Source organism: Ailuropoda melanoleuca, chromosome 13 (assembly GCF_002007445.2).
Source record: "Ailuropoda melanoleuca isolate Jingjing chromosome 13, ASM200744v2, whole genome shotgun sequence".
NCBI lineage: Eukaryota > Metazoa > Chordata > Mammalia > Carnivora > Ursidae > Ailuropoda > Ailuropoda melanoleuca.
In genome coordinates, this window is record NC_048230.1 from 75033921 (window position 1) to 75061002 (window position 27082).

The 27082-nt window shown below is 54.7% G+C and overlaps 1 protein-coding gene across 1 annotated transcript in view; it reads left to right on the top strand.

Annotated features, from left to right (window-relative positions):
- SMOX (spermine oxidase) overlaps window positions 1-27082 on the top strand; it is a 36131-nt gene that overhangs the window by 5940 nt on the left and 3109 nt on the right. The window contains exons 2-6 of the mRNA XM_011217808.3: window positions 17351-17584; window positions 21324-21550; window positions 25234-25407; window positions 25570-26329; window positions 26991-27079. Of these exons, the coding sequence (XP_011216110.1) occupies window positions 17377-17584; window positions 21324-21550; window positions 25234-25407; window positions 25570-26329; window positions 26991-27079 (1458 nt within the window). The 5' untranslated portion in view covers window positions 17351-17376. The remainder of the gene's footprint in view (window positions 1-17350; window positions 17585-21323; window positions 21551-25233; window positions 25408-25569; window positions 26330-26990; window positions 27080-27082) is intronic.

Below are 27082 nucleotides of genomic sequence, written 5' to 3' on the forward strand. Positions count from 1 at the left end.
AAAAAAAGAAACTTTTTGGTGTTTCCTAAACTGATTTGACCACGAAAATCTCTTTTTGAGGAAGACTTCCTAATAATATGTCCTACTGACCAGGAAAACAGCCAGTGGGAAGGGCGGTTGTGGAAAGAGACCACAAACATAGGGCGATGGGTGGGCCTGGAAGTACCAGGTAGGGAAAGAAGTATGGATGGGTAGTTTTCTGGAGGAGGTGGGTTTGGTGGGTGGGTGCTATTTGGACCATCAGTGGAAGAAAAGGGCACTGTAGAGGGAGGGTGGGTCTGAAGGGGATCTGGGCCCAGAGCCAGCCCTGGCTTCTTGTGGCAACAGCTCTGCTCTGCTGCACTGGGTGGTTGAGGAAGGGACCTAGGAGGACCCTTGTGGTCGCCAGGCCTGGGTCTCTGTGATTCTGGGAGGGCCTCCCTCCACCCCTCCCTTGCCATATCCTTGCTCTCCCAGCTTTTCACCTCAGAGAGTGGGGTTGTGATCTCTGGGCAAGAAGTTACATTGCTTTGTGCCTCAGTTTCTTCATTCAGGCTGTGGGGATGATGTGACCTCCCTCGTAGGGCCATTGTGACACTCAAATACTGGTTGGCTGCTCTTTGTGTGATTGACGTGTCTGTAGGCAGTGTCTCGGGGGGGGGTACCCAGGGAAGGGGACAGCCGTCAGGGACATGAAGAGGTACAAAGGGCAGCAGAGAGCATGGCGAGGCTTCAGGTGGGGTCCTGATTAGACCAGAGGAGTAATCTTCTGTAGAGGGGAAGAAAGAGGGATGGCCCAGACCTGCTGTTTAGAGGACTGGCCGGCAGGGTGGGGAGATTTTGATAGAATGAGATGTCACAGGCTTAGTCTGGGTGTGGGAGTCAGAAGGTCCAGTGGGTGCACTCAGGAGATGGGGTGCCGAGGGCAGGGGGAAGGTGGCAGGGGCCTGCTTTGGGGAGCCATCGGAGGCCTTTGAGCAGGGTGGTGGTTTGATCAGAATGACGCTTTAGTGCGAAACATGGCCCGGGTGTGCCGAGATGGTGGGGTGGCGGTGCAGGACCCCCGCCCCCTTAAAATACACATTGGGCTTCCTCACAGAATAGCTGTGCCCCTTTCTGGCTCAAAGCACGGGGAGGGGACAGGTTGCTTATATGACCCTTCTGCTCAGAATCTCAGAGCTCTGAGTCATTTTCCCAAAAGGTTAAGAATCTCCCCCTGTCGCCTTCCTGGAAGGGGTGTTGCCAGTGCGGGAGGGGGAGGGGAGGGAGGGGGGGAGTCCCAGGGCCCCTGCTCCCTGCCTCTCCCTTTCTGCTCCCCCGGGGCCTGTGGGGACTGTCAGGGAGGCTACCCCGCTTCCCCCCTTGCCACACCTCATTTCCTCTGCGGTGTGAGGGCTCTTTGTTCGAAGCTCAGGTGGAGGAGCGGGGGTGTGGCCGGTCCAACAGTGACCCAGGAGAAGTGGCTGTGATGGTGCGCTGGGGCGGACGCGGTGACGAAGGCGCTCAGGGAGGCCCCTGGCGGAGGGTGCTCTGGGAGTTCCTCACCCAGCCCAGCGCCAGGCTCCTGTCCTCCTTCGCCCCGGCTCCTTCCTCCTCAAACAGGCGGGCACCAGGGCTTTTCCTGCTCTCTCTACATCAGAGGCTGAGAGGACGGAAGATGAAGAAATGCATTTGGGTTCCAGCCAGAGCAGGGCAGGCCTGGCTCCGGGGGGCGTGGAGGACCCCTGCCCCCTCACTCCAGATGCCTTTATCCTCTAGTTGCTTCTTGGGGGAGAATGTTCAGGAAGGTGTGATTTAAGACCACGGGAAGAAGCACTTGGAAATGATTTGTAATTTATTAGGACACAGAAGAAAGAACCCAGCCACCCTCTGCCAACTTTGGGCCAGGCCCTGGCAGACCCATAGCCCCTGTCCTCTCCACATGGCCCCACCCGACATGAGCTATTACCCCATTTCGCAGATGGAGACACTGGCAGTGCCAGCAAATGGCATGACTGGGTCTCAAAGCCAGGTTCTCGGACTTCTGGTCTGATGCCCTTTCTTTCCCTCCCAGCCCCCACAGAGCCTGTCCCCAAACCTGTAACCATGCCTCCCTACCCACAGCCAGACCTCCTACCCACAGCCAGACCTCCTGCCCAAGCCAGCCCAGCCCAACCCCCCAAACTCCAGACCCCAGGGAGGAGGGGCTGACGGGTCCTTCCTTCCGACTGGCCGAAAACGAGACCTCAAGTCAGCTAGATTTTAAGATGACTCAAGCAGGAGACACTCAGGATCACCAATGCGCAGACATGCTTAGGAAAGATTTTTAAATGAGGCTTTTAAATGTGAAACACAGAGATCCCTTTTACTCTTTTTTCGTATTTTAGAAAATTAAAAAATCATACACGTACACAATTAATGTGTATGATTAACTTTTGAGTTAATCTGGAAAGGTAACTCAAGAAAAGACAACGAACTTGACTCGTTCCTCGGTTTTACAAAAGAGTAGAGCCTGAGTGTTAAGATCTTACTAAGTGAATTCTGGAGCGCGTTATGCCAGACAGCAGATTGTGGAAGCTCTCTGAACCTCAGTTTTCCCCTCTGTAGAATGGGGATAATGATGTGAAAATCAACTCCATTCCACGGGAAATGCTCAGCGCTGTGCCCCGTACCTCACGTGTGCTCAGCAAAAGAAGTCCTAATGATGATGACAGAATTTATAAGAACAGATGTTTCTTGATTTCAAAAGCTGGTGAGTTATTAAGTCTGTCTTTGAACTCAACAAAAGGACTTGAAGAATATGTTTATTGTCCAAGCTCAGCGTCTTAACTCTGTAGGTGTTTTATGGATTAAATCATGGGCTCAGGGCCCGCATGTGCATTTTGAAATGAACACCATCGGCTTTCCAGACCTGGGTTCCAGCTCTTGCTGGGGCAGGGGTGGGGGGGTTTCTGCTTCAGGGCTGAACTTTATGGAGAGCCCTTTATTGGGTGATCCTGTGTTAGGACTCGTTAGGAGAGCACAGTTAAACTGCTCTGAAGTTACCAGGAAGGGGATTGTCTTGGGCTGGTGAGAAAGGACATGAGTGTCTAGAGGGAAGTATGAGTGAGTTGCTCCTAGAGTTTTCTTTTGCGCAGGCAAAAGCGATTAGACCCCTGTTTCTGTCCCTGTTTATGGAGGACAAAACCAAGGGCAAAGGGCTGTGGCCCGGTGCAGCGTAGTGCCTGGCAAGCCTTAAGCCAGCCCTCATGGGCCAGGGAGGCTAGGGTGGTGTGCAGCACGCCCTACCAGTGCCTTGGCTGGGAGGCAGGTGGCCTCCCAGTGGCAGCCCCAGGTTTTGGCAGTGCAGCTGGGCTGAGCCGCCAGGCTTAGGGATACCTCCTGCCAGCCCCGAGTGCTGGCACAATGTACTCAGTGTCAGTCTGTGGGGAGGGTAATAGGAGAAGTGCCAAGCCGAGGGCAGTCCTCAGGCCTGCTGCCTGGGGAGGCTGAGTGGGAGCCTGAGAACCCAGCCAGCATTGGGCAGAAAGAGATGAGCTCAGTGTTGTCAAGCCCCGCTCTGCCCCTCACTCTACCCGGGTGGCCTCCCTCCCATCTGTGAACCTTTCTGAGCCTGTTTCCTCATCTGTAAAATGGGTGGCAGGGTGTCGTATTAAAAGAGTGAGTGAGGGGCAAGTCCCCAGCGTGAGGCCTGGCCCACAAAGGGCTCCCTAAATACAAGTTTGCTATGGAGTGTATCTGGTGGCTGGGCTTTTTGAGGATGTTTTCTGTTTTTTTTCATTTCGGGATCCTGCATGCTACCTTTGCCCTGTGATAAACTCTGGTGTGTGGGGGCCACAGGAGAGGGAGCTTTGCCAGAAAAGAGTTTACAGTGTGGGGGGGGAATGGAGTCCTGCTAAGCATTTCAGGCCCCCACAAACACCACTGGGACCTGGCCAACCGTGGGCAGCCCTGCTCTGCCGTCCGGGCTGTGGTGCCTCTTTGTGGCCAGGGTGACCTGGGCGAGGCAGAGCGGGGACCCCGTGGCTCAGGAGAGAGGATGGGTTTGCAGGAGACCTCCCTCCTCCTGGGGATTGGAGCCCAAGCACAGACAGGCTTTGTGCAGTCACGAGGGGCTGGCCGGGGGGAACTGTGCCTGGGCTGAGTTTGTCTCCCAGCCTCGGTTCTTGTCAGTGGTTTTGAAAGAGTCAGTGGAAAGTGCTGACTGGGCTGTCCTCCTTCACCCCAGAACTGAGGCTGCCACGGCTCCTGGCAGGGAGAGGGGAGAAGCCCCGCAGGGAAGCCAGCTTGGCCTCCGGGCTTCGAGGGCCCCATCCACAGAATGGGTGGATCTCCGCGTGGGGGCCACTCACTCCGGTCAGGGGCTGCTGGGAGCTGGGATAGCCCCGGGGGTCCCCCCTCCTGCCTGAGGATCCTGCACCAAGTTCTTTGGTCTCAGTTTCTCGTCCTTCCTCCCGACAGGCTTGTCGTGAAGGCCAGAGGGGATGGCCAGCTCACACAGAACTTGTCGGGGTTGAAGGGGTCATGACTGGTCATCCCGATCCTGCCCTCCCGATCCTGCCCTCGCCCTCACAAGTCATCCCGATTCTGCCCTCGCCCTCACCCCCACATCCTGTCAGTCAGCAAGTCCCCAGGAGGTCACTACAGGACTCTCATCCTCTGCTCCCCTCCTTCCTGTCACTTCCTCTGCTCCAGTGTCACCTTATCAGCCAGACTGCCCCGACTTCCCCACACAGAGCAGCCGCCTCTCCCCTCATCCTGCTTTTGTGTGCTGGCACTTGTCACTCCTGACCTGTTAGATCCTTTGGGGGTGTTGGTGGTGGTGGAGGCTTCTGGCTGCATCCCGAGTACTTGCCACAGGGTAGCACTCGCTAAACATTTTTGTTGCTGTAGTTGTCCTTACTGTTTCTTTTCTTTTTTTTTCTTTTTAAGATTTTTATTTATTTATTCGACGGAGAGAGAGACAGCCAGCGAGAGAGGGAACACAAGCAGGGGGAGTGGGAGAGGAAGAAGCAGGCTCCCAGCGGAGGAGCCCAATGCAGGGCTCGATCCCACGACCCTGGGATCACGCCCTGGGCTGAACGCAGACGCGTAAGGACTGAGCCACCCAGGCGCCCCATTGTCTTTACTGTTTCTATTGTGGTAAAAGATACATAACAATAAATTTACCGTCTTACCCATTTCTAAGTATATAGTTCAGTGGTATTAAGGACATTCACGTTGCTCTGCTCCAAGCTCCCCGTCCAGCTCCAGAACGTTTCTTCATCTTTTAAAACTGGAACTATTCCCATGAAACACTAACTCCCCATATCCCCCTCTCCCGGCCCCTGGCAGCCACCACTCTACTTTCTGTGTCTATGGATTTGACCACTCTTGGTCCCTTGTGTAAGTGGAATCATACAGTGATTGTCCTATTGTGACTGGCTTATCTCACTTCGCATAATGTCCTCAAGGAGCATCATGTTGGAGCAGGTGCCAGAATGGCCTTCCTTTTTACGGCTGAGTACTACTCCCTTGCAGTGTCTACTGCGTCTTGTTTATCCATCTGCCGAAGGACACTTAGCCAGCTTTCACCTTTTGGCTATTTTGGGTAATGTTTCTATGGATGTGGGTGTCCAACGATGTCTTTAAGACCCTGCTTTCAATTCTTTCACATATATACCCACGAGTGGAATTGCTGGATCAGATGATAACTTTAAGTTTTACACTCATTCATTTGAAGGTGAGGGGGGCAGGGGCAGGGGCAGAGGGAAAGAATCCCAAGCAGACTCTGTGCACTGGCTGCGGAGCCTGACACCGGGCTCCATCTCAGGACCAAAACCAAGAGTCGGCCGCTTAACTGACGGAGCCACCCAGGCGCCCCTCTATTTAAATTTTAAAGGAACTGCCGCGCCGTCTTCCACGGCGGCCATACCATTTCAAATTTCTGCCAACAGCACACAAGGGTGCTGGTTTCTGTTCATCGTCCGCCGCCCTTGTTATTTATTATTGATAGTAGCCCTCCTCATGGGTGTGAGGACAAAACATTTTTGAATGAATGAATGAAAATCTGGCCCCTGCTTCCTCCTGCCCCCATTTTCACCCCTCTCCCCTCAGGTCCCATTTTCTCTCCTACCTGGTTGGTACTTCTCTCCAGTGGCTTCCCCACTGGCTACTGCCTGGGCCTGGAACGTGCCGCCATGCTTTAGACGCAGCTAAGACATCCTCCCCCACGCCCCCCCCCAGGCCCCGTGCCCACCCAGACTTCTCACTGCTCTTCACCCTGCTCCACGCCCAGTCTGCAGTGTCTGTGTTGTTGCTGAGGGACTATGGGACCGTCCTGCCCCTTCTCCTGGGTGCCCCCATGGGGCAAGCTTAGGTGTGCAGCTGAGGGGAGGCTGAGGGGTGCCCTGCATGCCCACAGAGTGGCTCAGGTGGTGGCTGCTGTGGCTGCAGAGGAAGGTCAGGTGAGCATGGCCACGTGGCGCCAGGGGGCTCCCTGGCCTGGAGCTTGGAGGATGCGTCCTGGAGAGGGCGGATGAGTGGTGTTGAGCGTTGATCTTGTAAGCAGCGCTTTGAGCCTTTGCCCTTCCCCCCCATCAGAGCTCATTTCTCAGGACTCTCCTGGAAATCTTCTCTGACTCCTCTCCCTGCCCCCATTCGGTTCCTGTCCCATCTTCTCCTTCAGTCACCATCACATCCCTGTTATCACATCCCTGTCGTACCTTCTCTTTTTAATCCATTGCTGTGTTTTCCCCCCGGGCTAATGCAGCCAGCACCAGGCCGGGCTGCATCTCGGGGTGGGGGGCAAAACATAGAAGTCTCTCTGAAGACATCTGAGGGGGAGCCTAGGACCCATGAGAGAGCAGAGCAGATGTGGTGGCCATTACCATTTGATAGGTGGGGAAATAGAGTCTTGCGCAGGATCGCTGAGAGCTAACCCCTGTCCAGCACGCTGGGTCCTCTCTAAGGGAGCAGTCCTCATGCCAGAGGTTGGACTGTCTGGCCTGAGGTGCACTAGAGGCGTGGGGCTGGCATTGCAGGGCCGCAGGGGACGGGAGTAGAGGGAGACCCTCCGGCCGAGCTGGGGGAGGGAGTGGATCTTGGGCACCGCTTGGCCTTGCTGTTATTTCTGCCGCCTGCTCCTGCACAGGTGGACCCTGGATGTTCCGGGCCGGCCTGGAGTCCGCGCGGGGAGCCTGCCCTAGAGCGGTGGACCCTGGATGTTCCGGGCCGGCCTGGAGTCCGCGCGGGGAGCCTGCCCTAGAGCAGTGGACCCTGGATGTTCCGGGCCAGCCTGGAGTCCGTGCAGGGAGCCTACCCTAGAGCGGTGGACCCTGGATGTTCCGGGCCGGCCTGGAGTCCGCGCGGGGAGCCTGCCCTAGAGCGGTGGTGCTCAGCCCTGGCTACACGTGAATATCATTTAGGACCCTGACGATGCTCGGTCCCACCCAAAGAGTCTGAGTTAAATGACCCGGCATGGGGGCTGGGTATTGGTCATTTATAAAAATCTCGAGGCGAGCCTAGTGAGAGTTCCTGTCTCCTGGACTTGTTGGTTGTAGGGCCTGGGCCAGCCTCTCTTTCACTCCAACACAGCCCTGAATTTCAGGGAAAAAAGAGAGCTGGGATCCTGAGTAGAATGGAAAGTCTGCCTGGGGGGGGCGCTTTACCTTGGGGGTCTCTGGGGAGACAGAATTGCTGACTGTGTTAGTTACCTATTGCTGTGTAACAAACGACCCCAAACTATCGTAGCTTAAAACAGCTATTTACTGTCCTCCCAGTCTCTGTGGGTCAGACGTGAGGGAGCAGTCTAGGTGGGTGTTCCTGGCTTCTGGTCTCTCAGAAGGTTGAGCCAAGATGTCAGCTGGGGCTGCACTCACTGGAAGGCTGGCTGGACTGGGGCTGGAGCAGCTGCTTCCTGGCGGTTCACTCGCAGCTTGGCGAGATGGTTTGGCCATTGGTAGGACTCAGTCTGTTGCATCACGGGCCTCTCGAGAGGATTTCTGGAGTGTCCTCACAGGGTGGTGGGTGACTGGCTTCTCCTGCAAGGTCGAAGCCACAGTGTGTTTTCCGACCCAGTTTCAGAAGTCATGCTCTGTCACCTCGCTGATATCCTCTGGTTACACAGGTCAGCGTGGGAGGGGACAAGTACTAGGAGACAAGGGTCATTGCCATTTTGGAGGCTGGTGACCACAAGGATTGTCCTTTTGTTGCACTTTCAGCCTCACACGTCTTGCCTAGGAGGTCCAAGCATCCTCAGTAAGAGGGGTGGCCCTTCTGTCCTAATGCTCTGTTCTTCCCCTGTCATCAGGCTGTGGCAGTATCACTGCGGGGTGGGGCGGTTCTCTCTGAGGTCTTACTCTGAAGTCGTCTTGCAGGAAGGTCTGTGACTTCTCTGCTGGTTCAACTTCCCTTATCCCCACCACATTTGGTCTCCTGGCCCAGGCCACCACCATGACCCTGACTAGCATGCACTTGGGCCTGTAGGAAAACAAATCTAAGAGCTATTGTTGCTACATGCCTGGCTCTGGGCTAAGTATTTTGCATTGTCACAGTCAACCCTGTGAGGCGGGCACTCTTTATTCCCATTCTACTGGCGAAGGTACTGAGGCTTAGGTCACTCATCTCTTTAGTGGTAAAGATTCAAACCACTGGTATTAAAAAAAACAAGCTATCTGATCCCAGGGAGGACCTGTATGAAAACCATGGCGTGCTAGTATGGCCTCAAAGGAGTGAACTATTTATCAAGCTAGATCATCAAGTGAACCATAAGGAAGTATATTTTTGTGATTGTGTGTGTGTGTGTGTGTGTGTGTGTGTGAGAGAGAGAGAGAGAGAGAGAGAGAACAGAGAAGGGAGGGATAGAAGTGTCTCTTTCTGGGGCCCCCCAAGGGCCACAGTGACTTGGGTGCCTCAAACAGGGCTGGAAACTTGGGCTTGATGCTCATTTTCTCTCAAGTTCACCCTTTTAGGAGCACTTCCTCCCAGAGGAGTGAGTCACCGTGAGCACCATCTCCCTTCAGCTCTCCTCTGCCCACAGTCTGGTCTGCTGTCGCCAAGGGCAGTCCCACAACAGTGTGGTCACTAGGACAGTGATCGGTTCTGTGGTCTCTTACACTTGTGTGGTTGATGACTTCCTGGAGGGGGATTCAGAGCTTGCGTGTGGGGTCCTGCTCAGAGGGAGGAAATCCAGGCCATGGGATCTTATCCTAAGGGCTGCCGAGGGGAGCCACGGTGAGACCTGTGCCCTTAGGACTTTGCTGGGGGACCCTGGAGGCTGGCTAATAGGGATTATTGCCATTTTAGTATTCCCATTTTACAGCTGGGGAAACTAAAGCTCCAGGGCTCATGGGCTCTCTCTCCCAAGGCTACCTCGGTTGGGGTGGAGGCTGTCATCTGGGGCAATTTCCTCTTTTCCAGGAGCACCCAGGAGTGGCAGTCATTGTCTCAGCCCCCTGACCTGTCTTTGGGCTGAGGGGCCATGGGGTTTGCTTGCATCTGGAAGCTCTGGGATCTGAGGGGAAGGACGTGGGCCCTGCTTGCAGAGAGGTGGCTGCCCACCTGGCCAGAGAGGATGTGTGCATGCAGTCAGGCACAAGGATGGGAACCCAAGGCACGCGCTGTGAGGAACAGGCGTTGGAGATGGAAGCTGAGCTGGAGGGCTGGCCACGATCGGGAAAGGCTCATTGCTGATTGTTTGGAAGTAGTCATGACCGGCCCCTGACCTGATGTATGGTCAGAGTATGAACCACTTACTTCCTTTTGCTCAGGGTGGGATATCCAGGGTGGAGTGTGGGGCAAAGCTCTTTGAGTGTGGCTATGGGGGCAGGAATATGGTCCTGGGCTCTGCCCTCGCCCATCTCTACCTCCATTTCTCTGGCTGCCCAGTCATTGAGGGGGCCAGCTGAGCTTTATGCCCATCAGAGGGACTCTGCCTTTTCTCTGGCATCTTTCCAGGCTTGCTTCCCCTCCTCCACCCCCAGCTAGGCTTCTCGCCCAGGCCAGGTCATCCCCACAGTCTGTCTCTGTAGGCCCCTATAAGCTAGGGTCCTGGAACAATCCTCCTGGGTCTATCCTGCCTTGCAGAGCCTCAAGAGAAGTGGAGGCCAGACCACAGTGCTTACCTCTCCAGGAATGCCTCCCCCTCCTGCCTACCATCACCTGTGTGGGCTGTGCCATTGGCTCTGTCCCCCTGTGCACCCTGTCTCGGGCTGCCTCTCTCCAGTGTGGGCTCTCTGCTTCTCTTCTGAAAAGGCTTAAAAAGACTTTTTAAAGCTGTGCTTTCAGGGACTTTACACATCTGGTTGTGAGGCACAGAGATGGGTAACAAAGACATTGTGTTGGGAGAGAAGTCTTTTTTTTTTTTTTTAAAGATTTTATTTATTTATTTGACAGAGATAGAGACAGCCAGCGAGAGAGGGAACACAAGCAGGGGGAGTGGGAGAGGAAGAAGCAGGCTCATAGCGGAGGAGCCTGACGCGGGGCTCGATCCCATAATGCTAGGATCACGCCCTGAGCTGAAGGCAGACGCTTAACCGCTGTGCCACCCAGGCGCCCCTGGGAGAGAAGTCTTAAGTGCCAGGAAGGAAGATGGGGCCCCCAGAGCACTGTCCCCACATTGGCCTATGAAAACCAGAGAACACTGCTGGTGGGTGGGCTCTGTGGAATGAGGCTCCCACGCCTTGTCCCTTTTATGAGCTTGGGGTTAGCTGGTGACCATTGTCTCTGATGCCCGACCCTCCAGAACTGGGTAGGATGTCAGCTGACTCGGAGTTGGAGGTCAGTGAAACATGCTGTGGTGTACTCTGAGGTCAGGGTCAAGGTCTCGGCTGATGCTAGGGCTGCGGCTAAGGCTGAGGCCTGGGTCTGAGCTCAGACGCCGGCTGGAGTTCTACAAGTGAGATGGAGGCCTGGGCCCCAGGAGAAGCCCCCGGGCCTCCTGTCTCTGTCCCGGTCTCTTCAGGGATCTTCTCCCCTCTCTGCTCTCTGAGAGGTGGCCCTGGCCACGCCTTTTGCCTGTGCTGTCTCATTTGATCCTCCCAGCTGTCCTACCACGTAGCCGTACCGGTGCCCATTTTACAGATGGGAAAGCTGGAAGACGAAAGGAGGCAGTTAGGCATCAGATGGGGCTTAAACCAATGTATCCAGGAGGTGGGGGTACAGATGCTGTGTCCTTAGGGTGAGTTCAGAGGTATTGGCCAGGTGGGACCCAGAGAAGGGAAGACACTAGTCTAGGATCACCTGGTAAGGGAAAGACTGGGCTCCCAGGCTGCCCCTGCCCTGTCCCCATGCTTACACCATCTCACTGTCCACCTTCGTGCCCCTGTGGCTGGCCAGGCCTGGCCCGGCCTCTTTCACTTCCTGGCTGCCTGGCCAGGGTGAGGAGGGGTGGGGAGGGTCTGGCTGGGAGGAGTTTGGGCCCAGCCCGTCCCTGGGGTTGAGGGGTGGGAGGGGCCTTGTGTGCAGACACAGAGCCCCTTTGTCTGGGTGGCTGTGCAAAGCAGCTGGTCTGGGATTTCTGGGCATTTTTTACATTTGAAGAATAATTGCATTGTCTAGGGGGCCCAGGAGAATCCGAATCCCTCTCCAGACCTGCCAGGCAGTCCAAAGAGATTCCCCTGGACCAGCCCCCCAAGCTTCCCCCCCTTCTGTTAGAAATCTGAAGCAGAGAGGGGTCCCTCCAGGGAAACTGAGGTAGGCCTACTGCCCTTGAACACTAGGAGTATTTGTTTGGAGGTGAGACTTCCAAGTCCCTAGGATTGGTTAGGGGAGGGTCCAGGTGGCCCCCAGAGCCCTGCAGGAGCAAACATGGGGGTTATAGGAAGGGAGAAGGCAACTGACCGGGAGTGGTGGGCCCTTTTGAAGTGTTTTAGCTGGTGGAGTCTGGACCTTTAAGTGTAAGATGAGGTGAGCCAGGTGGGCTAACTGTCTTGGCCACACTGTTCTCCTCTGGGAAATGGGTCATTCATAATGAGGTGACCTTGAGAAAAGGATAGTGAGGCAGATACATTTGGGAGTAGCCTGTGTTCAGAGGGGAGCCAAGGTTTGTTTCTTGTGAGGGGAGACTTGGGAAGGGCATGGGGCACCTGGAAGCTGGCCCTTTGTGGCAGTCTTTTTGTTGCAGTGGCCACTGTGGGAGGGAAGGAAGTGACCTGCCAATTGCTAGGCGAGCTGAAGCGGACTCCAGGAGGAAGGGGCGCCCTGCGCTGAGCTGGACCACTGACCCTCCTTGCGGTTCACTCCCACAGCTTGGGGAGGTGGTCTCCAGTGTAGCCTGGGACTGCACCCTACTCAGGGGTTGTGGGGCTGCATTACTGAATCCTAGCATAGGATTTCCTGGGGTGAGATGTCCGTGCTTTGGGAAGAGAAGAGCGACAGGGGTGGGAGGGTAGGTGTATGCAGGGGTGCTTGCAGAGCCCAACTAGTGTAAGGAACTCCCATTTCCAGGGTGTCTGTTGCTTCAGGAAACATCAGTGGAGCAGGCCTTGCCGGTGGGTCCGTGCAGGCACGTTGCTGCCCAGCCCCAGTGCCCTGTGCGAGGGTGTGCATGTTAAGAGAAGCCGGAGTCAGCTTCTCTGACACGTGTAAGGGAGGGATGTCTCCTCTATAGGCCTTCAGGTGGGCAGTGCGGGGGATCCCCAGACTTCAGTGAAGTTGGGGTATGTGTGTACATGTGGCAGTGTCTGAGTGAGAACTGAAGCCAGAAAGGTCAGTGGTGTCCAGAGGATAAAGGGCTGACATGCTGAGGCTTTCCCTGTGCCTGGTACATGGTTCGTGCTCAGTGACTTGCTGGGTGATGTTCCTGGTCAGTGAGAGACCTGGGCGACACTTGGGGCAGGCCCTGAAATTCTCTAGGGTTACAGTTCAGATGGAGGAGGCAGGCGAGTGCGTGGGGAAGCGGAGGGTAGAGGCCACCGTGATTCTGGCTGTGGGCTGGACATGGCTTGACCTGACGGATGAGGGTGGGCCTTCCCCTAAGGATGCGTTCAGCTTTGAGCCTTGGGATGTGTGGGGGGTCCAGCAGGGTTAACTATGTTGGGGAAGTACACAGAGATATCTGGTGCCCCCAGCTCAGTTCTGGGCACTTCCAAGAGGGGCCCAGGCAGAGGCCAGGACTACAGCACCTCTCTGGTATTTGACGAGGGTAAATTTGAGGGGGATGCAGTGACATGGACACCTGCCTGGTGGCTAATGCCCCTCCTGTCGCCTGGTCTCCTAGTCTTCATCCTTCTTTCTTTGGTGACCCTGCCACAGGGACAGGGCCTTTCTTCCCTCTGTTCCTCTCCTCTCCCCCTGCTGTCACCTCCTTTCCAGATTGGCTTCTTGGGCAGGCTCAGTCAGGGCAGTTTTGGCTTCGGGCACCAGGGGGAGGCGGTGGCTTGCAGGCCAGAGCAGAGGTGGGGCCGTGGGGCATTTTGAGTGAGGGTGGGATGCTCATGCCCACGGCTGGCTGGGCCTGATTTCCCGAAGCTACTAGGCTTGGGCTGCCCGGGGACATGGAGCTCCAGGCTCCCACCCTCATTTTGCCATGGAAGCAGGAGCAAGAAGACAAGTGTCTGTTGCCCTGCGCCTCCCTTCTCCCCCACCCCTCCTCCTCCTCCCTGCCTGGCTGAGCCAGCATTTTTTTCTTCTCTCCTTTATCTGCTCGAAAAGTACAGGGTGTTCTGTTTCTCCTGTGCATACAGATCAAGGAGCGGATGTTATTTATTTATTTATTTATTTATTTATTTATTTATTTCCCAAAGGCGAGAGAAGGACAGGCAGGCATGGAGGAGCATTAAGTGAGTCTCTTTCCTCAATAAGCCATTTTCTCATAAAATTAAAAAAAAAAAATCTGAAAGGCAAAGATGCCACAAACCAACAGAAACCAAGCTGCTTCTCACTGCCTCCTCTCCACTCCAGACCGCCACTGGAAGGTCCAGTTCAGGGTTTAGCTGAGGGCCTGGCACACAGTAGGTGCTCCTGCCCATTTGGACTCCAGGGTGCATTGGCTCCATGGGTTGACATGGGGGGCCAGGGGGTGAACTCCTCATCTCCCTGCCTTCTGTGGGCTGTGTGTAGGGCCTTTCTGGCTCCTTGGGAGTCCTATCTGGGACAAGGCCTGTGGAGGGAACTGGACTGTGGGATTCCTTATGAAGATCAGAGGTGCAGGTGACCTACATGGCCCTTGCTTACCTACTTCCACCCCTGTGCTGTCTGTTTGAATTTAAGGTCTCTGATACATTGGGAACTCGGAGTTCTTTCTCTGTTCCTCTTAAAGGCAAACTGCCCACCTGCCATTTCCCACCATGCATTTCTGAACCCCCACCCAAAGGCACTCTGCTTATAATTTAGTTACAGAACTTTACAGGTGATTTTCACACTTGAGGCTCTTACAGAATATTGTCTATCTTGTGATATCCACATAGGGCCTATTCGACTATCTCAGTGGAATGAGGACAAGCTGGGCCCCTTCTGAGGGTAGCCAGGAAGTTCATGTAGCCGGCAGGGAAGGCGCTGCGCCCCAAGTATTCTTTCCCTCTATCAGCTTCCAGCTTAACTAGATCCCAGGTTTTCAGACGTGGTGGCCCACGGAGATTGGGGGATCTGTGGGAGAGTGGGGACTCCCCCCCACCATTTCACCCCAGGCACACCCGGGGTCCCACAGGAACTTTTCAAAAAGGTGTGAGACCCCTGCGGCAATCCCCTCCTTTAGTGTATAAGCGAGACGGTTTTGGAGGGTGGCCCCGGGCGGGGTGGGGGGTGCGGATGGAGCCCGGAGACCAGGACGCAGGCAGGCCACCCCCCACCCCCAGTCCTGGGGACTGAGGCACACGGGCGGGGCGGGCGGCAGCTACACGTCGCATCGCGGGGTGCGGGGCAGGTGGCGTCAGCGTCAGCCGCAGCTCTGAGCACCCTGTGCGTGTTTAGCAACCTGACGCCAGCCCGCGTCCCCTCGCCGACCCTTCCTCCCGCCGGTCACCCTGCCCCCCGGGTGCAGGCGGCCACACCCTCCCCTCTAAATTGAGTCCGCCGGAAGGAGAACCCGGGCCAGGGCTGGGTGGGAGGGGAGGACACGGGCCGCTGGACCCCGTGCTCCCGAATTCGCACAGCACCTCCCTGCAGGGAGCCGCCGGGGACCAAAGAAGCCCCGAAAGAGGAAGGAAAGGCAGAGAGCCAGACCCGGCTGTCCTGGAAGGGGGCGGGGAGCCCCGGTCTCCAAGGGAAACTCGGCCTCCGCGGGGCCGCGGGCGCCACCTTCCGGCCCTCTAGGGAACCGCGGGGGCGCCGAGGCGGCCGGCCTGGGTCTGGGGGGTTCCCAGGAGTTCGCGGGCGGGAGTCAGGGGACAGGGCCCTCCAAGCCCGGGCGCCCAGGTGTGGCCTCGGCAGGCGGAGTGGGTGCTGGAGGCGTGACGAACAGCTTCGCAGCCTCTGTGTATTTAGAAAAAGACCCCTTTGCTGAACCCCTGATAAGGAGAGGTCGGAGGGCACGGTTCAAGGTGGGATGGAAGCTTTAGTGGTCAGACCAGGAGATGCGAGAAGGAAGTCAGTGTGTAGCTTCTCTTCTCTTCTCTTCTCTTCTCTTCTCTTCTCTTCTCTTCTCTTCTCTTCTCTTCCTCTCTCCTTCTCAACCCCCCCTTAAACTCCCCCCCCAACCAGCCCCCTCTTTCCGGCCAGGAACGGATATCTGAATAGTTATTGAGGTACACACACATACATATAACCAATGGCACCAATCCTAAATGTCCAAGTCAGTGGATCTTTGTAAGTACACTGTGTGGCCGCCATTCAGACCAAGATACATATCCCTTCCACCCCGGAGAGTTCCCTCCTGACGCTGTTCAGTCATTCCCTTCCTCCCAATCTCTCTCCTGTCCTCACAGTTTCACCTCACCTCTTCAGGAGCTTCCTCTTAAGTGGAGTCATACAATATACACTCTTCGGTCTCTGGCTTCTTTTGTTCAATGTAATGTTGGAGGGTATCAGTAATTGGGTTCTGTTTATTGCTGAAGAAGATTCCCTTGTACAAAATGTTACACATAGCACACTTTATCTATTCTCCCGTGGCTGGACCTTTGGGCTGCTTCTGTTCTTTGGCTTTTATAAACAAAGCTGCTATGAGCATTCTTTAGCATGTCTATTTGGTGGAATATACCCTGCTTCTCTTGGGTTTATTCTTCGGGGTGTGACTGCTGCATCACTGGAAGGGTTATGCTGAGCTTTATTAGGAATGGGAGACCGTTTTTTATGTCCCCTGTCCTCTCCACTGCCCAGCAGCCATCTTCCGCCCACCCCTCGTCCTCTGTTGTGAGGTCCTGGATACTATTAGAGACTGGAGTTTCTGCCACTGAAACCTCAGCAAAGACAATTGGAATCGAAGTTGCTTGCGTCAGGGAGGGAACAGGGACAGGATCGGAGCTGAGTGGCCCCTTGGGATGGCCCACAGACACCTTCAAACCCTCGTGGTCACGCTGGGAATAGAAGGGTAGCTTCTCTCAGCACTGGAGCGATTCAGGGACCCCCCTTGGCCGCCCAGCCATCGGCTCCCTAGCCTGGCGTCTCTGAACAAGCTGGCTTAGTGTAACTGTCAATTTGATGTCTGGCCTCTGGTGCCCTGGGTCCTCACAGTCCACCGTTTCCTGGGCTCCTTGCTGCTTTGTGGTGACTGAGGGGCTGGGTGGCTGGGGAAAACAACCAGAGACCTACCCGGAATAGCAGAGGCTTGTCCGATACCGGCCTCGTGGCATTTTCTGGGGGGAGGGCGGGACTGTGTCCTGCCCACCAAATTGCCACTTCGTTCAGGCTGTGAAAGACTAACAGAAAGCTAGAGGAGAAGAGAAGGGGTAAAGGAGAAAGAGTGCCAGGGCAGAACTACGCAAGGGAGGGAAAGTAGACCTCCAGCGCTGTGTGTGCAAGAGGCCTGAGGTCTGTGTGAGCGTCTTGGGGTCTCTGTGAGCGTCCTGGGGTCCGTGTGAGCATCCTGAGGTCTGTGTGAGCATCCGGGGTTGGTGTGAGCTGGACCACAGCAGCTAGGCTGGGGCAAGCTGGTTCAGGGTCAGCAGTGTTAACAGCTTCTCCTGACTTCGGCCTTTTTGGTCATCCCCTTCCTGGCTGGCTCTTGTCTCAGGCTCGGGGAAGAGGCAGTGCCGAACAGGTTTGGGATGGGATTGATGGGTTTCAGGGGCTTAGGGTGGGCTCCCAGCAGTCCTTCTTGCTTGTGGAGGCCCACAGTGCCTCTTCGCCACCTCTCTCCTTCCCTCTGTCCCCCTCCCTGCCACGTCCTTTGGAGATGGCTCCTCTTGTCCAGGACTCAGGAGGAGCACGGGGGCTCGAGGTTCCCCCCTTGAGGACAGAGCTCGTGGGTGTCCCTTAGGGCAGGTGGGAAGTGAGGGCAGAACAGGTGAGCTGTGACACCCCTGCCCCCCCCCCTCAGGTTCCTAGGAGGCCAGTGCGGACGGTATGCAAAGTTGTGAATCCAGTGGCGACAGTGCGGATGACCCTCTCAGTCGTGGCCTACGGAGAAGGGGACAGCCTCGTGTGGTAGTGATCGGCGCTGGCTTGGCTGGCCTGGCTGCAGCCAAAGCACTTCTGGAGCAGGGCTTCACGGATGTCACTGTGCTTGAGGCTTCCAGCTGCATCGGAGGCCGCGTGCAGAGCGTGAAACTCGGTGAGTGTCCCCCGGGCTCCTAGGCCAAGGTCATCTTTTGTCCTTCAATGCTCTGGCCCTGCCTGAAATCTCATTATTCTGGTTTTTCCCGGTGGTAAGTGTTCCATCATGCATGCTGCCTGGGCATTTGCCAGAAGCTTCCTTTGCCCTTTGAGCAACCCTCTGAGGTGGGCAAGGTGGGGCTCTGGCCTTCGTTTCTGGAACATGATCTAGAGCGCACAGTGTGGAGGAAGGAGAGGACACCCAGACCAAATTGTCTCGGCAATGGGTGGACCAGTTTCTACTTCACAAGAAGAGGAATTCTCTAAGTTTTTATTAGTCATTACCTCTTGAGTGTGAATTAATATATCATGACTGAGAGCTAGTCCTGGGGCAATAGGAGCTCAGGGCAATAGAGGTGGCTGGGATTTGTGGCTGATGGGCAGATCTTAGGATTGTCTGGGAAGAGGATCTGTCTAGGTTGCAGAGTAATGAAGACTCTAGAGAAAGGAGCCAGGTAAGAGACTTACCCCAGGGGTGGGCAGATTTTGCCAGGGGTCCTAAGGGATGGGGAACTTGCCTGAAATGCAGCTGGAGGTCAGTGCTTCCCAGCCAGGAGGTCTGTCCAATGACAGGCTGAGTGGGTAGGGACCGTGCATGATGGCCCGAAGCACATGCTACGTTGACCCTCCAGAGGATTTTGTATCTGGGTCTGTTCCCACCCCGGGCAGCGAGGCCATGCAGATAGCATCATGTTTGATGGATGTGGAACCTGGCTCAAAAAACGTGGGTGGTCAGGCTTAGAACAAACAGAGGCTGAGGACATACATGGGGCCCATTCCTCTTTCAGAAACTTTGACACATTGATTCTTCTAGAGCATTTCCTGGAAGGCGTAGATGAGGTTGCATCCGTCTTCTGCTGGCACACACAGGAGTGTGTGTTGGCAGTGAGGATGAAAGTGCCATCCAAGGCACTTGTAAACCTGGGGACAGCCAGCAGGGAAGCCCTGGGACTCTTTGCTCGACATCTGATTGGCTGGCTGGGAGCCTTTGGAAGGGGCAGCTCCACATGTGTCTTGATAAGACACTCAGTGTGTGACATAGAAGCAGACGATGAGAGGACACATGGCCAAGTCTCAGTAGTCACTGACCGCGGAGCCACGCTGTGCATGGTACAGGCAGTGAGGCGGAAGCCTGAGGCTGCAGGAAGCTGAGGGGATGCCCCATCTATCCATCCACTTGTGGCAGAAGCCTTCCTGAGCTGGGAGAGCTTGGTGATGGGCTGAGTTGAGTGGGCAGACGAAGGAGGGGGCGATACGCGTGGAGTGATGTAGGTTAAGAAGATCGAGGCAGACCCTGCCAGGAGTGGGGAGAGCACACCTAGGGAAGGGCAAATTTGCGGATGTCGTGTGTGCAGACGTGCAGGGCTGAACGCCCGGGCTGCAGTTGGACCCGCTTCAGCATGAGATGGTAGCTGTGAGTCTCAGTGGTGTTGAGCAGGTGTTGAGGGCCAGAGCTCCGGCGACGCTGTGGGGCAGATGAGGAGATGGTGCTGGTGCACTTGGATGCAGGGGTGTCAAGGATCACAGCAGCCGAGGAGCAGGTAGGAGAGGGCAGGAGATATCTTTAGACTGGGGCCTGCTTACCCCACCTCCTTGCGGAGCCTGGCGAATAGGGGTGGGAGGCTGACCCTGCAGTTGACCTCAGGCTGTTCACCTCATCCCTGCTTTTGCCATGTGTCGAGCCGGGAAGGGTGCCCCGTGGTTGGATGTCACTACCTGCTGGCTGTGTGGTTTCGAGCTCCCTGGCCTTCCCTCCCCAAGGTGCTGGCCCCCTTCTTCTCTTGGGAGCTCAAACCAGGTAAGACCCCTTGAGGAATCCCAAGCCTGGAGGTAGGGCACTGGGCTTTTTAGTTTTTTTGTGCCTTCCAGTCTGCCCACTTTTCCTGGACAGAGGGACATACACATTCCTGCCTCCTCCTCCAGAGACACGAGGAAATTATGTCTCACCGGCTGCCAGCATGAGGTTGATTGCTTTTTCTCTTGCTCTGCGTTTGGTACATAGTATATACAGGGCTATTTTTAGTAACTGGTGGTTTAATTAAAAACAACCCAGGAGAGGGAAGACACACACACAAAGAAATGTCCAGTTTGTGGGGTGAGGGGTGATACAGTTGTCTATTATGACATATCGGATAGCTATTGCTGCATAACAAGTCACCCCCAAATCTAGCAGCTTACAACAGCACCGATTTATTTGCTAAAATTCTGTGGGTCAGGAATTTGGGCCAGACTCAGCTAGGTGGTTCTCTCGCTGGTCTTGCCTGGGATTTCCCACTCAGCTGCAGTCATCTGGTGGCTTGATCGGGGCTGGTTTTGTCTAAGACAGCCTTACCCATTTGTCTGGTGGTTGGCACTGGCTTTTTGCCTGGGCCACACATCTCCAGCAGGATAAACCTCTCCAGGGTGGTCACATGGGCACTGGCTTTTTGGCAGGGCCACACATGTCCAGCAGGGTGGTCACATGGTCACCCACATCTAAGAGGGTGAATATGGAAGCCATAAGATCTCTTGAGGCCTCAGCTCTGAAACCACAGACATCAATTTCCCTGCATTGTGTTAATCAAAGCAAGTCACAAGGCCAGCCCAGATTGAAGGGGTTGGGGAAATAGACCCCACCTCTTGATGGGAGGACTGGCAAGGTCACATTGCAAAGGGCTATGTGTACAAGGATAGGAGGAATTATTGTGACCATCTTGGCAAAAAAGTTAACTGCACATGATATCTTGAATCAGCCCAACAAAACAAAACAAAACAAAACAAAACAAAACAAAACACAAAAACATGTTCCTCTCTCTTCTTTCATTGTTTCAACTTCCTGGGGAGGTTGGCAAGGAAGGAGACAATGTACCATAGTCCCTGCAGCATCAGAAGAGGAGACTGAGACCCAGACACAGATGCCTGAGTGCATCTGGTACCGTGGCCATGGATGGGGTGGTAGAACCAGCCCCAACCCTAGCCCTGTCTCCACTTGGGTCCAGGAGTTGCCCCCTTCCCTAGGCAGACTCTCAGGGTTCTTCTATCTTATGTTCTTCTGCCTTGGGATGATAGAGCTTAGTTTTCCCCGGAAGTCTATTTTAGAGTGCCTTGGGGAAGAGTCTTCCACCCTGGAATGTTTGCTCTCTCTCCTCTGCTCCAGACTGAGTGGGGAGGGGAGACACTTTCTCTCTGAGACAGGGGTTTAGACTCTGGAGCCATTGGGGATGTTGAGGAATTGGAGTAAGGTCAGATGAGGACCTTGAGCCAGAGGCCCTCCCCTGGGTCTCCTTACTGGATGTTTCAGGTAACCTCACTCCCCTCGCTGGGACCACTGTACCCTCAGGTGCCCACAGAGTGTCTCCTGAGGGAGAGTCACCAATGAGGAAGGAGGGTCCAGTGTCTGGTGTTACGTTAGACAAAGGTGGGATGGAAAAGGAGAGCCTTCTAACGAGTCCTGTGAAGTGACCCTGGGGCAAATCACAAAGTCATTCAGGGTGGCAGTTAGCTGAGCTGTAAAGCGGAATCCATTTTGTGCCACATGTAGTTTCCACTGGGAACTTTTCACTGAAGACTTGATTGGTTGCCAGAAAGGGACCTAACTCCCTTCCTGCCCTGTTGTGGGGATGGAAGGAACCTCTTGGAGGAAGAAGGGGGAGACAGTGTTCTGGCCCCTCTCTGAAGAAGTCCCTGCCCCTCTAAGGGCCTGTTGTTTTCACCATCAGGACACGCCACCTTTGAGTTGGGAGCCACCTGGATCCATGGCTCCCATGGGAATCCCATCTATCATCTAGCAGAAGCCAATGGCCTCCTGGAAGAGACAACTGATGGGGAGCGCAGTGTGGGCCGCATCAGCCTCTACTCCAAGAATGGCGTGGCCTGCTACCTCACCAACCGTGGCCGCAGGATCCCCAAGGACGTGGTTGAGGAATTCAGCGATTTATACAACGAGGTGAGGTGTTAGCAGGGCAGCTGGGCACATGGGTGTGGGAGGCAGGGAGCACCCTGGCAGTATGGGGGAAGTTGGGTGACCTGTGGGGGTCTTCTGTGATTCTTGTCAAGTTTTTGCATACTCTCTGGGCCCTGGGTGCCTGGGTGGTGATTGTTGTTATGCTTTTCAATACTCTTGTAAGTGGTAATTTTTTAAAACTGTATTTTCTAATTTTTTTCCAGCATATAGAACTATAACTGATTATTATATATAGATTTTAGCTACCTTGATAAAGTATTATTTTAATGCTAATATTATATCTATTAACATATTAATTTATGTTCTAATAGTATTTTGGAATTTTATGTATATACTATACAAAAAATGGCAATTTTGTTTCTTTCTTTCTAATCCTCAGACCTGCATTGTGCAGTAGAACTTTCTACAATAATGGAGATGTTTTAGACCTGCATCATCCAGTAGGGTAATCACTAGCTCCATGTGGCTCTTGAGCTCTTGAAATGTAGCTAGTAACACTTGGGAACTAAATATTTAATTTAATTAATTTTAAATTGCCACAGGTGTTTAGTGGTTACTGTATGGGGCAGCACAGCCTAAGACAACTTATTTTTTTTCTTGCCATATTGCACTGGCTAGTGTCTCCAGTACGGTGTTGGATAGAAGTGGTAATGGCACACATCCTTGTATAATTCAGGTTTTTAAAACAATTTTCATGTTTTTAGTATCTTTCAGTGGTGCTGTGAACTGCACTTAACAAGCAAGGTAGCACACAGGTCTTGCCTTCTGATAGCTTGTCATTTGTAGTGCAATGACCCTTCACACCAGGTCAGTAAATTGGCCAACAAGCACCTATTGCACATTTTCTGTCTCTTGGGCACGGGAAAGGAGAAATGACACTTGCTTTGGGGATAGTCCTTGCTCAGCAGAGGGCAGGCACACTGTGACTTCTGTGTGTGCACCTACAAGGTATGCTGTGTGCAATCCCATGGTATTGTGTGTTCTCACGAACGAAGAGACTGAATTGTTAATGAGCGGATAAGAACTAGTCTTCTTCAAAGTAGACCTTTCTGGTCTACTGGGAATTAGTCACATCCTGATTTCCAGGTTATTGCGAGTGCTTTAAGCATGGTTGCCTCTTGAGAATAAATTTCAGAGTCTATGACTTGCTTGTTCTCTTAAATGTGCTTAAAAGTAGATCATCATCAGCTTCTGCTTGTGGGTTTGATTTTTGGAAGGTAAGAGTGAGTTGTGGAGAGTAGAACAGATAAGGTGGGTTATCAATTGGAGTGGTGACACTTTTCAGAAGGAGGGGTGTTAACCATGACGAAAGAGAGATTTCCTTATGTGGCTCTTAACCAAACCTGGAGGCCATTCTGAGGAGGTGTGCTCTAAGCATGGGAAGCCCTGTCTGAGGCTGGCTTCATAACGAATATGCAGCCTTCTTCCAAAGGGGATGACTCTGAAGGGCTGCTCATTTGAATCTATTATATTTGTTAACAAATAAATGAGTTCGTGCACCAGTATCATGTAGAACTTAGTCCCTGGAGCAAGACTCCCTTGATTCAAATACTAGTTCTATCATTATTAGCTGTATGATCTTGACCAAGTTGTCGAGGCTCTCTGACTCTTCCTTTCCTCATCTATAAAATGGACATAGTTAAACCTATTTCAGAGCGTCATGAGGATTAAATGAGATCCTGATGAAAAGTGCTTAATGAGAATTGGGGTGCATATTATTAGCTGTTACAGGCCTGTGCCATTTCCCTCGGTCACATTGGGAAGATGTAATTTAAGCCAGGACAGGAGACTGTACCCATACAACAAACCCATGTTCAGCGAGGGCTGTCCCAGTTGGTGGTTGACACAAAGAATCGTGTAGCTGGACTAAGTTTATCACTCCCAGCCGCACATTTCGGCCTTTAGTCAACATAAGCTAGGGACTGGCTACCATGTTGCTTATCACCAAAGGAAAAAAAACCCAGGGAGGAGGAGGCAAGCTGAAAGCCTGACTCCTTGGCAATGGTACTGGGTGAGGAATTTGCTGAGGACTCCAGTTAAGGCCAAATGCCCAGCATCTTGTGACTGGAAGGAGGAAGAGCAAACAATTTAACTCATTTTTCTTCTTTATAGTGTAGACTTCAGAGACATGTTTAATTCATATTAGCTCATGCGGAGGCTTTTCCCTTGAGTGGGGTGGTGGGGGATGGGCAGTGTCCCCTTCCTTCCTCTACCGGGTGGCCCCAGGGCCTGTACCAGGGCTGGGTTACAGGGCAGACATCATTCCCATGAATGTGTGCTGACCAAATTCAAACTCACTTTAGGAGGGGAAACACACCACTAATTGACAGCAGCCACAGATGTTTGGCCAAGGAGCCCACACATGCCAGTGTCCTGGGAGGGTGAGTGGGCATGAGCTCAGGGTCCAGAGTCCTAGACATGACTCTCAGTCCCTCCTGCCGCGCCCCTGCCTGCCTTTTCAAAGTCATCTCTTGTAACTTTCTCTTTCCTCGCTGCCCACTTTGGCAAGACTGAGCCACTGACGTTCTCCCTCCTCTCCCTCATCTTTTCCTCTCTCTCACCGCCAACTGTGCAAGGTCATCTCGGTTAATCTCACAACCCCTGGCTTCATCCCTGTCACAGCACATCATGGAGAAACAGCCCAGTTATGATATCTCCCCAGTTTGAGCAAGGGTGGGGGAGTGTCCTTCTTGCTCATTTTTATAATCTGTGTTTGGCACAGCCTGGTAACTGTGGAGTGAAAGTTGGGGCTCAGACCTGGCCCTCTGGGGATGCCATGCCTGACTCAGGACGAGCTTCCTTTCCTCAGGGAGACTAGCCCAGTGTTTGGTGGGAGTTTAGTGCCAGCCACGGAGGGGAGGCAATAGGACCGCGCTCCCTGGGACTGCTTATTGCTTTCTGTTGATAAGGTGTGGGCTGGAGTTCTTGCCAAAATATGCCTGGGAGATGTATTTTCGTTCCTCAGCGCACTGGGGCCTCCCTCCCCACCACATGTCCTGCCCCAACGTGGCCATCTTGCTTAAATAAGTCTGGGTTCTCAGTAAAAGGGGCACTTTGTATGGACCTGAGCAGGGCCAGGGAGGGTCTCCTGGGAGGTCAGATGTCAGGGCTCCTTCTGCTCTCTCTCCCCCACAAACACTGGCCAGGCCACAGTTCCAGACTGCCCTCCTGGGAGAGGGTGAAGCAGATACGCTCGGGCAGGAGTTGCAGGGAAAGGGTTTGGACATGTGGTTCTGGGAAAAAGGAAATGTGTGCAGACCTGGCTTCTCCAGTGGTTGGTCTGCTTGGCCACATAGCGCCCTTGGCGGGGGCGGTTCCTTTCCCACCAGGCACCAAACATTTTGTTTTGTTTTCAGCAAGGGCCCAACAAGAGAGCCTCCAGGGCTCTCTCCCTCCCTCACAGACCTGGGGGGGGGTCTAAGAGGGCAGTCTGGAAGCAAAGAGGCTGGCTGCCCAGGGCGACTTGCCAGGCTGAACCTTGGCCCTGTTGGTGCAGCCTGAATGTGGCACCCAGGGCCACACTGATTCGCCAAGGGAGAGGGGCCGTGGGCTTAGCATACCCGGGAACACCTGGAGGGCGGGGACTTCTGAGTTGGGTCTCTTTGATCTGAGATGGAGGTGGGACGACGGAGTGTGTTTTCAGTCTCCTGGGGTCTCCCTGGCAGGTCTATAACTTGACCCAGGAGTTCTTTCGGCATGGTAAACCAGTCAACGCTGAGAGTCAGAACAGCGTGGGGGTGTTCACCCGGGAAGAGGTGCGCAACCGCATCAGGGACGACCCTGAGGACCCGGAGGCCACCAAGCGCCTGAAGCTTGCCATGATCCAGCAGTACCTGAAGGTATCTTCGTCTGCCCAGAGCTTTGTTGACTAGGGGTGCCAGTGAGAGGAAGACCGATTCTGGGGAGTCTGGGCCCAAGGAGGGTGGCGCTGCTTTGAGGCCCTCTTCCGACCCCTGCCCGGCCCTGGTGGTCACCCGGCTCTTCTCTGGCCCTTCCCACAGGTGGAGAGCTGTGAGAGTAGCTCACACAGCATGGACGAGGTGTCCCTGAGTGCCTTCGGGGAGTGGACCGAGATCCCCGGGGCCCACCACATCATCCCCTCGGGCTTCATGCGGGTTGTGGAGCTGCTGGCCGAGGGCATCCCCGCCCACGTCATCCAGCTGGGGAAACCCGTCCGTTGTGTGCACTGGGACCAGGCCTCGGCCCGCCCCCGGGGCCCTGAGATTGAGCCCCGGGGGGAAGGTGACCACAACCTTGACGCCGGGGAGGGTGGCCAGGGGGGAGAGGAGCCCCGGGGGGATGGGCGGGATGAGGACAAGCAGTGGCCGGTGCTGGTGGAGTGTGAGGACTGCGAGGTGATCCTGGCGGACCACGTGATCGTGACCGTGTCGCTGGGCGTGCTCAAGAGGCAGTACACCAGCTTCTTCCGGCCAGGTCTGCCCGCCGAGAAGGTGGCCGCCATCCACCGCCTGGGCATCGGCACCACCGACAAGATCTTTCTGGAATTTGAGGAGCCCTTCTGGGGCCCCGAGTGCAACAGCCTACAGTTTGTGTGGGAGGACGAGGCGGAGAGCCGCACCCTCACCTACCCGCCCGAGCTCTGGTACCGCAAGATCTGCGGCTTCGATGTCCTCTACCCGCCCGAGCGCTACGGCCACGTGCTGAGCGGCTGGATCTGCGGGGAGGAGGCCCTCGTCATGGAGAAGTGCGACGACGAGGCGGTGGCCGAGATCTGCACAGAGATGCTGCGGCAGTTCACAGGTGTGTCCCCGCGCCTCCGGCCTCGCAGGAAAAAAAAAAAAAAACCGCCCCTGCACCTGCGGTAACTCCTCCAGCCCCCCTCCCGCCCCCCCCCAAATGTGCAGCCGAGGGGGCGTGCGCACTGGGAGAGCTGCCGCAGGGTGCGGGGCTCCCAGATTGCGGGCTCCTCCCCGCAGCCCCGGAACTCGAAATACTCAAAACCTTGGGCGCTGTGTTTCTTCTAAGCGCTGCTGGTAAAAAAACTCAGGTATCACCCCCAAACCTCAGGTTGCCCATTTCCTACTCATAGTGTCCCGCAACAGATGGATTTGCGTTTCACTCACTCTGATTCTTTTAGTTGAACATTTTTTCATCTACTATCCCAGAAAAGCCTCGCGAGAACCCCTGAAGTGGAGAGGGGAAACATGATGATCTGGAATGTTTTTTCATACAGGAAAGTTAGGGCCCCAGAGAGATGAGCTGCTTTGCCGGGGGTGTCCACAAGGAGGCGCTGCGGGGAGGGGTAAACAGCTGGAGCCCCCAGGCTCCGTGGCCCCTCCTGCATCTTCTGTGCCTGCCCGCAGGGGTCTGGCCTTCTTGCAGCCCTGCCTGCTCAGGGGTGTGTTCTATGTGCAGCCATTTCTTATCTGCCTTCCCCTTGGCTCTTCCAACTCCCCAACAGGGAACCCCAACATTCCAAAACCTCGGCGAATCCTGCGCTCAGCCTGGGGCAGCAACCCCTACTTCCGAGGCTCCTATTCGTACACGCAGGTG